The 12,768-nt window shown below is 43.9% G+C and overlaps 1 protein-coding gene across 1 annotated transcript; it reads right to left on the bottom strand.

Moving 5' to 3' along the window:
* Positions 1 to 473: 473 nt before the first annotated feature.
* LOC124371436 (ATP-dependent DNA helicase PIF1-like) lies at positions 474 to 1,649 on the bottom strand. The gene has a single exon (XM_046829766.1). The coding sequence runs from the start codon at positions 1,647 to 1,649 to the stop codon at positions 474 to 476; it is 1,176 nt and encodes a 391-aa protein (XP_046685722.1).
* Between the last annotated feature and the right edge of the window lie 11,119 nt (positions 1,650 to 12,768).

Genomic DNA, 12,768 nt, shown 5'->3' with positions numbered 1-12,768 from the left:
CTTAGACAATGTTAATGAATGGTGAATTGACTTTGAGGTAAAAGAATTGGGTTTATTTTTTAGAATGAAAAGAATATTGCTGTTTAATTAATTTGTCATTATTCGTTGTAAGCAAAAGAGATGGTTGATTTTGTGTGTGTTGAATATGAATAGTGGTTTAAAAATATAGAATAAAATGTGTTTGGAATTTTGAAAAGAACAGAAAATCAGTTGTTTGCCCGTCGGTTTACCAACGCTCAGATATTGAGGTTGGCGTATCCAGTCTCGCCACGGGGAGGCCGGCAAACTTAGAGACCATATCTATTTACATATTTACACAAAACGGGGAGTTTTATTCTGGCAGATCCCCTTGCCTACTGCTAATAAAGTCATCAGGGAGTTTTGGTAAAGCAGTTCCCTTTGCCTACTGCTAGGTCAAATCACGACGGGGAGTTTTTTTTAAGTGGCAGATCCCCTAGCCTACTGCCGAAGACTTAATCAGTGTTTAGAAGGAGCTCGTCATATACAATATTCTTTGCATAGGCGACTCCTTCTACTATTCTGTCGTCTGGTACAAGAACGACGATGTCGTCTGGACGTCTCACTCTGCTCAACAGGACGTAGAGCTGGCCATGAGTGAAGCAGTCCGTTCTCAGGTCGACTCCGACGTACTCAATTGTCTGGCCTTGGCTCTTGTGACCAGTCATGCAGTACGCCAACATGAGGGGGAACTGACGGCGACAAACCCGGAGCGGCGATCCTTCGGCAAACGCGAACCTGAACGTAATCCGGGGAATTCCGATAGGTTGCGTGTTGCCGATAAGTCTGACGGTGATCAGTCGGCTGCTGATCGCCGTCACAATGACTTTGGTGCCGTTCACGAGTCCATCACCGATATTTAAGTTTCTCATGATTAAGCATACGGAGCCGACCTTGAGACGCAGGACGTGATCTGGCACTCCTTTGCCAGTGGCCTGGTTGAGGAGATTTACGTCCACATCCAGCCCGTCGTCGTCTTCTCTGTCCACGGTGTCCGCGCTTCTCAACTCATGAATGCGCCCGTCCATGAGGTCTAGGATGCGACCGTTGATCTCCTTGACGTTCACATTCAGAGTTGAGAGTATTGCCCGTCTCGCACAAAGATCAGGATCTCGCAGAACACCAGGAGGAAACACATCCGTTATTAAGTCCGCGAGAGAAGTGAGGCATCTCACCCCAGTGAGGGGAATGAGAGACTCTCTCTCGCGGCCTTCTCCAAAAAGTAAAGGATTTATTGTTCCATTGCCTACTCCAAGGAGGAAGTTGGAGTAGTCAATGGAACCACTAGTTCTCTGGGGTGTCGTCAGGGAAAATAGTGTGAACAGTCGCCACAGATGTGACGCCCGAAGTGACACGCACGCGACATCAGCTGGTGTGCGAGCCTTCTTAACGACGGGCGCAATCTGACGGAAGTCCCCGGAGCAGATGAATATCTTATTCCCGAATGGCACACTACTATTCATGAGATCCCGGAGGGATCTGTCGATCATCTCGAAGATGTAGCGGTGTGCCATCGGGGCCTCATCAAACACAATGAGCTGTGCTGCTCTGATGAGTTCTGCTCGCTGGGACCCGTTGGTGATGTTCCACACACCTGTGCCGTGACCTAGGTCTAGAGGGAGTCGGAACATGCTATGTGCTGTTGTTTCCTCCAGCCATGTTCCTTGCAGCAATCCCTGAGCTAGCCACGGCGAGTGCAACCTGTCGACAACCACGGACATACGCAAGGATGACACGAATCAGAGAGGTCTTCCCATAACCCCCGGGGACCGTCCAGAAATATGATTCTAGAAGTGCGTCGGTCACGGGGGTTGAGAAGCAGAGAGCGAACGTACTCAAACACACGGCGCTGGTCTGGGGAGAGTTTGGGCACCCAGTCCTCAACGATGGTTCGCTGGAGGTTCTCGCCGTAGTTGAGTAGCTCTCTACCTAACTCAGTCGTGTCATCCTCGACGTAGGGGAGTCCATGATCTTTCAAGCACGATCCCTGCTGGCGGAGGCTCCGATCGATGTCTATCAAGGTAAGTTTCACCGCCAGTTCAGGGTCGAGAGGGTTCCTTTCTAAGTGATCCTCGCTAAGGTGGTTCTTGAAAGACTCCCACAGAAGAGCAGCGGGAGCTCCCATGTTGCAGAGGATCACGAAGAAGGAACGGAGCCTAGGTCCAGTCATAAACGTAGATGCCTCGCGCAGCGCGTGATTGTATTCTTCTTCGTCTTCCACCAGGCCGAGATTGCGGGCTACGTCCTGAAACGTCCGGCAACCAGGACCGCCACGAGCCAGAAGATCAACGTAACCACGGCAAGGTGTAGACATAAGTAGAATACGAAGGTAGTATTGTTCTCCTCGGTTGGGAGAGACCCACATCAACCTACATACCTTCTCACCACGCTGGCGAGTCGTTACAAAGTGATGGCCATTCGGGGTGTTCGTACAATTCCGCAGTACGTGGGCGCTTAGTGTGCACCATGAACTTCTCGTAAAATGTCTGGTACGTGACATTGTCAAAAGTTTCATGGTGCGGGCGATTGAAGTAGACCATAAGCTTGGAGCTTGCTTGAGTGACTGCATCAGAGAGCTGTCCTCGGCCGAAAGACAACACTTTGTTTGCCCTCTAAATGCACGGGAAGACAGTCAACGGTGGGCTCGAGCTTTGACACAGGAAAGTCGAGAAGACGCCAGCATGCGTCGCTGGCACCCACCATTCTCTTCGTCACGTAATGCTCGACCTCATCCTCTTGTTTCCCCAGGGGAGTGACGGTTACGTTCTGGAGAGAACCGCCTTTCATGAGGTACTTAAAGAGGTACTTGATTACGCGACGAGTAGAAGCAAGCTCCAAGTTTATGTGCGCCTCGTATTTGAGCAGTAATGCGGAATTGTACGGAACGACCCAGCCATCATGCACTTTGATCTGTCTCCTACGTGATGTGATAAAGCCTTCGTTTGTGTAGTCTCGTTTGTATTGGACGAACCCCCTCTCGTCCACGTGGGTGGTTTGGCAGGCAGGCTTGGGGTAGAACTTGTTGCAGTGCCCCTTTGCAGAGTCCCAGCACAGGAAGTCAGTGCGGTGGTCAGTACCACATGGACCATGAATCATGTGTTTCAGCACCAACTTCCTGAGTCTTCCAGCGGCTTCCTCCTCCGAAGGGATGTCTGCGTGTATTACGGAGTCAATGTCACGTGCCTGTACCGGTCCATCGCCGTCAATTTTAAACACAATGTGGGCATGAGGAAGGCCCCTCATTTGCATTTCAATGACATAGACGATGTAAACCGGACGGCTAAACATTGCTCCGCTGCGCAGATCTCGGAGGAGTTCGCCAAGTTTAATCTGGAAGATTCTGCAGGCTGTTGAGGGGTCACTGCGCCCGCTGTTGTGAGGGCAGGCCTTCTTGTTTTCCTCCCAAGTAGCACTGAAGGTGAACGTCAGGAAAAACGTAGGTGAACCCAGACGAGACACAAGGCCCATTGCGTTCTCGTAATGTACCTTCATGTATCTGGGTCCACCGGTAAACGAACTTGGGAGGTAAAACTTTTCCAGCCTGCACCCCCTCCTCACCCAAGACTGTTTCATCGCGGGTGATGTCGCCTAAAACCTGCCCACCAGCTTGCCTACCCGTTGAGCTTCAAGGAGCTCGTCCAGTGGTCCTATCCTCAAGGAATTTTGAGCAGCAGAACGCGTTTTGGGAGAAACGAATAAATCTTAGACGCTCCTCCTCGTACCTCGCGAACATCTCGACCTGCCATGCTTGAGACAGCCTGCCGAAATGCGAGAAACGGGGATCGGAGAGGAGGAGACATCTAGAGTAATTGTATTGTGAAAGTTTCCCCCCGTGGTTGTCTAAGCGCCCAATATGCCACCCTAAATTACCTTGAGGATAGAGCAACGGATATTGGAAAGGCTCCATTAAGGGGCTAAAGAGGTCAACGGAAGACGGACGCCTATCACTCTTCTTCCAGATGGTCAATTTTCTTGGATCAGTTATGGTGTCTTCATTGCTCAATACAGCGTGCACTTCAATGCCTGTTTGCCTATCTCCAAGAACAGGGCCATGGGTAGATCTGCTGGTCACTTCAAATTCCAAATGAGCGTTTGACTGAAGGCTCATCACTCAATCTACGGAAATCATTGATGAAAGGATTACAGGAAAGAAGATATGTATTAATTTCATCAATGACTTCTGAGTTCAATGATCTACCCATGGCAATGTTTTTGCGCTCCTCGCCATCATCTATGTACAGGCGGCACCGGTTCACAAACTGGACATCACCTCCCTTGGTCCTAAACTTTTGACCTGGAGCGTCCAGACTGTGAACCTGGTGGTACATCTTACCTTCGATCTTAAAGAAGGCGAGGCCTGAAGGATGACGGTACCCCCCAGTCACCTCGAGAGCGCAGAAGGCAAACAAGTCATTGTAGGCACGGGCTCGTTCGATGAACAGACGGTTAGAATAGAAACTGGCGTCCAGAGGAGGTAAAATTATGGACTTTTATAAGATCCCTCACCGCAACACCATTTCTTCCTATCCTTCTCTTCATCGAACAGCCTTGCATGACAATGAGGACACTTTGAAATGTTTTTCGTCCCATAAACTTATTTTTTTTAGTTTGTAAGAATTAATATAGACTAAATTATCTATTTTCCAATACGCCATTGGGCCATGTTCAACTACACGTCGTGCTAGTATGTTGGAAATGTGCCTTAATTCTGTCAATTTAGGATTTTTTTATTCGAAATATTTGTACTTTTTGTAAATTTGTGTCCAGGATGTTTTTCTGTATAACGCTGAACAGCACCCCTGTGAAACTTCAGGATGCTGCTCAGTGTAGCGCTGAACAGCATCTCGATGGACCTGAGGATGTTGCTCAGTGTAAACGCTGAACAGCATCTCGGTGGACCTGAGGGTGCTGCTCAGTGTAACGCTGGACAGCATCTCGGTGGACCTGAGGGTGCTGCTCAGTGTAACGTTGAACAGCATCTCGGTTGACTTGAGGGTGCTGCTCAGTGTAACGATGAACAGCATCCCTGTTGACTTGAGGATGCTGTTCAGTATATCTTTTCACTGCGTCCCTGTTGACTTGAGGATGCTGTTCAGTATATCTTTTCACTGCGTCCCTGTTGACTTGAGGATTGTTTGAGGAGTACTTTTTCTTTGAATTTTTTATCTGTTCCTCCTTAGTGGTTGAAAGAGTTTTAGGGCGGCCACGTTTCACTTTTTTAGGTCTACCCGGCCCCTTTTTAACTGGAGCACAGACGGACATGGTACTTATTTCTAATGGCGGTAAAGATTCGACAATGCTTAAACAAGTAGAATTAGGATCTTTGATTATTGGCTCAGGAGGAGAGGACACTGATAGCGTAGGGAACATATCCAGTCTACCCGTGCGCAGCATTTCAGCCAAATGGGGGCGCATTGATGGTATATCATAGCGCAGTTTGGCTGGGTCCCGGCCAAGGGCAAGTGAAGTAGCATTAGCAATGGCGAATACGCCGCAGTCAAAACCGTTTTCTTGCCTTTGGACGGGAATAAATGCTGGAACGATGGATAGGTCCGGGAACAGAAGGGAGAGCAGCTTAGTTTGGTCTGCAGTGAGGTGGGCACTGTTCAGACTGTCGTACACATACAAATTACTGCCATCGTGGAAGACCACAATCCAATGACCGATAGAACTGGCGTCGATCTTCCCCGAGAACAGAATTTGTATGTGAGGTGTAGCGACAGCCGAAACACCTTCCATTGCAGCAATGGCCGAACAGCTTACAGGATGATACTCAGTGTTTTCATCCAGTATGCTTCCGAACCTATCCATATGGTCAGTACTAAGATAGTCCCCACTCTCAACCTCTCTTACCATTCCCTCGAGGAATGCATTCATTTTAAACGTCAAATAAAAAGGAATAAAAAAATTAAACAATAATTAAAAAGGAATATAAGCTTCAATTAAGAACACAAAAAACACAACGAGAACACAAGGAACAGTCAGAAAAAAGGGCAAAATGTTGCCTAATAGTACAGCGAAGAAGCAGAAATAGTCACTTGGACGTCAACAACAGTGCCCGCCTCTATCTACAATTTAGCTTATTTCAATAAATATTAAAAAGTTAAAAAGGAAGTTTATAAGCTTTAACTAAGTAAAAAAATAATAAAAAGATATAAGATAAAAAACAACGAGAACACAAAAGAAAAAGTAAGAAAATTGGTCACAATATGGCGTAATAAGAAAGAAAAGAAAGCAAAGAAGTAGAATAGAAGTAGTCACTTGGATGTTAAGAACGATGAACGTGAACTTTTATTTAAACGTAAAATACATATATTTTTTACTGAAACAGTCAATCCATTAAGGAAACAACAAAAAAATAAAGCCTAGTATAAAACCGAAAATATTCAGCCAAGTTAAGAGTACGGCTATTCAAGTAGTCAATGTAGACTGAGTAGGAACGTAAAGTTAAGTTTGGATTTCATAGACATCTAGGGATATCAACTCCTACGTACCGTACAGAAGTCGCTAAGGCCATCAATTCTCTTCACTAGGATCCCTAATGTTGTCCCGACACAAAACTATCACTTCGGAAAGCAGCAAACTGAATTTTGCTGTTGACTTTTGGAAACGCGAATGAAGATGGGTGGAAAAATAGCAAAAAATGACAGTTTTTTGCAAATATCTCGTAAACGGTAAGAGATATCGAAAAAATTACGAAATTTTTTCCACCCCTGGACCGTCCCCCACCCCTCTGAATTATTTTTCCCTATCTATCGACACCAAAAAAGTTAACCTAGGACTATCTTTACGTTAACCCCCCCCCCCTCACCCACCCATCCTCGCAATGTCCCTATCTACTATATCACAAAATTATTTATTTCTCGGGATTGGGTAAACATATTGAGACACTTCAAACTGTTTATTGGTGTAGAATTTCACGATGCATCTTATGGTGTTATTATTTACATTCTAAAAATTTGTTTTTTTTTATTAGAAATTTTTGAAAATTTTCAAAAAATACGTTTTTCAACTTCTCGCGCCTCCTGTATATACACTTTAAGAGATAGAGCAAAAGTTTAAATTGCAAACTTGTAGAGAGCTTCAAGGAGAATACTGTAAGTGGGCTCCGTTTTTCGATAGGATGCTTCGTTAAGTCACAATCGAGCGCCTACGAAAGGTCTACACGGGGAGAAAATGCGTCCGCCATTTTGATTTTTTTAAGGGGTTGAAAATGAAAAAATTCTCACTTTTCGGGATTTTCCTGGTGGTTACACGTGGAAAGCTATCTGTGTACCAAATTTCAAGTCTCTAACTCATCTGGAAGTAGGTTAGAATTAGTATACGTGAGTGAGTGAGTGAGTCAGTCAGTCAGTCAGTTACACATGCGGTTGTATATATATTAGACTCGCCTTCGGCTCGCTGGGGGCTACGCCCCCAGGCCCCCAAAGTAAACGCTTGCAAATTCGGGGATAAGCGGAATTCGGTGACTGGTTAAGTCCGGACATTAAGTAAATGACAAGGGATTTAAAAATTGACCTTTTTCATAGATTTTTTTCCGGATTCGTAAAAAACTTTTGACTTTGAGGGCATTTTGCGGTTAAACCGTTAGAGATACGACAAAAAGTGACTGGACCTTTCTTGTTGGAAATTTAATTTTGTCTTTCAATTGTGCCCTCAGATCTGATCTACGACCTATGGTTTAGCCAGGAATGAGCTCGGGAGTAAAGTCTGCACGGGTCAGCTATCTTGAATTGTTTAGTATAAACATAATAAAAACCGACCTTAAGGCAGTATTTTAAGTGGAACAGGGGGTTTAATGTCACCAGGAGACTATCTAGTCAAGGCGAGAAATTCCCGGGGGGGGGGTGATTAATGTTAAGGGGGTTAGACATCAGGGGGTTTAAATTCGTGAGGATATTGTCTGGTCATATGAACAAATTCCCAGGGGGGGTTAACGTTACCGGGGGATAAGACTCCGGGGGGTTATCTGGTCATACCAGGAAATTCCCAGGGGGGGTTAAGAGATTTGGTGACTGGTCAAATTCGGACATGAGGTCATGCCAGGAAATTCCCTGGGGGGGTTTAATGTTACCAGGGGGGTTAACACATCAGGGGGTTGAATGTACTCAGGAGGTTATCAGGTCATACCAGGAAATCCCCGGGGGGGGGTTAATATTACCGGGGGTTAATGACACACTTGGGCCTATTTTAGAGGGTGTTGTGTCTGTGAACATAATAAAATCTTTCTCTGTCCCCTATCTACTATTGCCGCTTAACTAACGCTCAGCCAGTTTCTAATGTGGAGTTGTATTCACTCGTTAACGTAGCAAAGCAAGTGCAAACTGAATCTGGAATGAATTACACAAATATTAGTCACATAATAATTTAAAAACTCCAAAAATTGCCAATCTACGACAAATATTTAGCTATTTATAGCGTTTTTCTGGCTTATTAAAGGACATACAACAAATAGTTACATTACCTTTTTTGTAGATCCCATCAATTTATAGCCATAAAAGTTTTTATATTTAAGGTAGAACTAACCGTTTGGCCGCTATCGACTCTAGAAACAAAGTTATTAAAAAGAAATTACGAAATATTTACATTTATTAGCCGAACCAATGGAGATAGAGCAAAATGTCACTGGACCTTTTTTGTAGATCGCATTAATTAGTAATAAAATCAAATTTTTATTCTGTGATACAATAAGTAGTTTGGCCGGAATAAAACCCAGAAAACAAAATCTCACGTAAAACTTAGAAAATCAATACTTTAAAACGCGTTATGCGGCCAAACCATTGAGGTTAGGGCAAAAAGTTACATTACCTTTTTTGTAGATCACGCCATTTACTAAATCCCATTGAAAATTTGTTTTGAGCTACGACCAACCGTTTAGAGCCACTATCGAGCCCGAAAGGTAAATTTTTTAGGCGAAAATGTCAAAATATTTTAATGTAATTGCGTTTTGCGGCCAAACCAATTGAGATAGAGCAAAAAGTCACTGGACCTTTATTGTAGTTCACTTCATTCCTGATTATGAATTTTTCGTCAGATCGAAGCTAGCTCCAACGGTTCGCCCGCTATAGGGCTTCAAAGGAAAGCCTGAGGGGGCAAAACAGGGGTCCGTTCGGGAATTTTTTTAAGGGGTTTAAAAGTAAAAAAATCCGGTTTTCAGACTTTTCCCGGTGGTTTGAAGAATCCACCTACGTGTGTACGAAATTTGGTGTTTCCAGCACTTCTAGAAGTGGGTTAGAATTTGTATACCCTATCAGTCAGTCAGTCAGTCAGTCAGTCAGTCAGTTACATATGCGGCTGTATATATATTAGACTCGCCTTCGGCTCGCTGGGGGCTACGCCCCCAGGCCCCCAAAGTAAACGCTTGCAAATTCGGGGATAAGCGGAATTCGGTGACTGGTTAAGTCCGGACATTAAGTAAATGACAAGGGATTTAAAAATTGACCTTTTTCATAGATTTTTTTCCGGATTCGTAAAAACTTTTGACTTTGAGGGCATTTTGCGGTTAAACCGTTAGAGATACGACAAAAAGTGACTGGACCTTTCTTGTTGGAAATTTAATTTTGTCTTTCAATTGTGCCCTCAGATCTGATCTACGACCTATGGTTTAGCCAGAAATGAGCTCGGGAGAAAAGTCTGCACGGGTCAGCTATCTTGAATTGTTTAGTATAAACATAATAAAAACCGACCTCAAGGCAGTATTTTAAGTCGAACAGGGGGTTTAATATCACCAGGAGACTATCTAGTCAAGGCGAGAAATTCCCTGGGTGGGTGATTAATGTTAAGGAGGTTAAGACAAGAGGGGGTTTAATTTCGTCAGGATATTGTCTGGTCATATGAACAAATTCCCAGGGGGGGTTAACGTTACCGGGGGATAAGTCTCCAGGGGGTTATCTGGTCATACCAGGATCTTCCCAGGGGGGGGGGGGGGGTTAAGAGATTTGGTGACTGGTAAAATTCGGACATGAGGTCATGGCAGGAAATTCCCTGGGGGGTTTTAATGTTACCAGGGGGGTTAACACATCAGGGGGTTGAATGTACAGGAGGTTATCAGGTCATACCAGGAAATCCCCGGGGGGGGGGGTTAATATTACCGTGGGTTAATGACACACTTGGGCCTTTTTTAGAGGGTATTGTGTCTGTGAACATAATAAATATTCCTCTGTCCCTATCTACTATTGACGCTTAGCTAACGCTCAGCCAACTCCCGAAGTCACTGAACCTTTTCTGTAGATCACGTGATTTCCTAAATCCCGTTTAAATTTGTTTTGAGTTACGACCAACCGTTTAGCCGCTATCAAGCCCGGAATGTAAATTTTTAGGCGAAAATGTCCAATATTTTCACTTAATCGCGTTTTGCGGTCAAACTAAGGGAAATATAGTAAAAAGTCACTGGACCTTTTTTGTAGGTCATCTTATTTCCTAAATAAAACGTTAGTCTTATTTTGACCTCCGACCAATGGTTTCGCCGCTATCGACCCCAAAAACAAAAGTTTCGCGTAAAAGTTACAACAAAATTGTACATAATCACGTTTTTCGGCCAAACCAATCGAGATAGGGCAAAAGATTACTGGACCTTTTCTGTAGATCGCGCAATTTGCTAATTTGATGGGTCAATCAGATTTGAGCTACGACCAACGGTTCGGCCGCTATCGGGCTTGAAACATTATTTTTATCGAAAAAATTCTCTGGAATTTCAAATGTTCGAGCGTTTTGTCGCTTAACCATGGAAGATAGAGCAAAAAGTCATTAGACCTTTTTTGTAGTTCACTTCATTCCTGACCATGAATTTTCCGTCAGATCCGAGCTAGCTCCAACGGTTCGCCCGCTATCGGGCTTACAAAAAATGCCTGCAGGGGTGAAGAATGCGCGATTTTTTGGGAATTTTTTTGAGGGGTTGAAAATGAAAAATTCTCACTTTTCGGGATTTTCCTGGTGGTTACACGTGGAAAGCTATCTGTGTACCAAATTTCAAGTCTCTAACTCATCTGGAAGTAGGTTAGAATTAGTATACGTGAGTCAGTCAGTCAGTCAGTTACACATGCGGTTGTATATATATTAGACTCGCCTTCGGCTCGCTGGGGGCTACGCCCCCAGGCCCCCAAAGTAAACGCTTGCAAATTCGGGGATAAGCGGAATTCGGTGACTGGTTAAGTCCGGACATTAAGTAAATGACAAGGGATTTAAAAATTGACCTTTTTCATAGATTTTTTTCCGGATTCGTAAAAAACTTTTGACTTTGAGGGCATTTTGCGGTTAAACCGTTAGAGATACGACAAAAAGTGACTGGACCTTTCTTGTTGGAAATTTAATTTTGTCTTTCAATTGTGCCCTCAGATCTGATCTACGACCTATGGTTTAGCCAGGAATGAGCTCGGGAGTAAAGTCTGCACGGGTCAGCTATCTTGAATTGTTTAGTATAAACATAATAAAAACCGACCTTAAGGCAGTATTTTAAGTGGAACAGGGGGTTTAATGTCACCAGGAGACTATCTAGTCAAGGCGAGAAATTCCCGGGGGGGGGGTGATTAATGTTAAGGGGGTTAGACATCAGGGGGTTTAAATTCGTGAGGATATTGTCTGGTCATATGAACAAATTCCCAGGGGGGGTTAACGTTACCGGGGGATAAGACTCCGGGGGGTTATCTGGTCATACCAGGAAATTCCCAGGGGGGGTTAAGAGATTTGGTGACTGGTCAAATTCGGACATGAGGTCATGCCAGGAAATTCCCTGGGGGGGTTTAATGTTACCAGGGGGGTTAACACATCAGGGGGTTGAATGTACTCAGGAGGTTATCAGGTCATACCAGGAAATCCCCGGGGGGGGGGTTAATATTACCGGGGGTTAATGACACACTTGGGCCTATTTTAGAGGGTGTTGTGTCTGTGAACATAATAAAATCTTTCTCTGTCCCTATCTACTATTGCCGCTTAACTAACGCTCAGCCAGTTTCTAATGTGGAGTTGTATTCACTCGTTAACGTAGCAAAGCAAGTGCAAACTGAATCTGGAATGAATTACACAAATATTAGTCACATAATAATTTAAAAACTCCAAAAATTGCCAATCTACGACAAATATTTAGCTATTTATAGCGTTTTTTCTGGCTTATTAAAGGACATACAACAAATAGTTACATTACCTTTTTTGTAGATCCCATCAATTTATAGCCATAAAAGTTTTTATATTTAAGGTAGAACTAACCGTTTGGCCGCTATCGACTCTAGAAACAAAGTTATTAAAAAGAAATTACGAAATATTTACATTTATTAGCCGAACCAATGGAGATAGAGCAAAATGTCACTGGACCTTTTTTGTAGATCGCATTAATTAGTAATAAAATCAAATTTTTATTCTGTGATACAATAAGTAGTTTGGCCGGAATAAAACCCAGAAAACAAAATCTCACGTAAAACTTAGAAAATCAATACTTTAAAACGCGTTATGCGGCCAAACCATTGAGGTTAGGGCAAAAAGTTACATTACCTTTTTTGTAGATCACGCCATTTACTAAATCCCATTGAAAATTTTAGCTCCAACGGTTCGCCCGCTATCGGGCTTACAAAAAATGCCTGCAGGGGTGAAGAATGCGCGATTTTTTGGGAATTTTTTTGAGGGGTTGAAAATGAAAAAAAACTCACTTTTCGGGATTTTTCCTGGTGGTTACACGTGGAAAGCTATATGTGTACCAAATTTCAAGTCTCTAACTCATCTGGAAGTAGGTTAGAATTAGTATACGTGAGTCAGTCAGTC

The sequence above is a fragment of the Homalodisca vitripennis genome, unplaced genomic scaffold (assembly GCF_021130785.1).
Source record: "Homalodisca vitripennis isolate AUS2020 unplaced genomic scaffold, UT_GWSS_2.1 ScUCBcl_1436;HRSCAF=5063, whole genome shotgun sequence".
Classification (NCBI taxonomy): domain Eukaryota; kingdom Metazoa; phylum Arthropoda; class Insecta; order Hemiptera; family Cicadellidae; genus Homalodisca; species Homalodisca vitripennis.
This window is presented reverse-complemented; position numbering and strand designations above follow the sequence as displayed.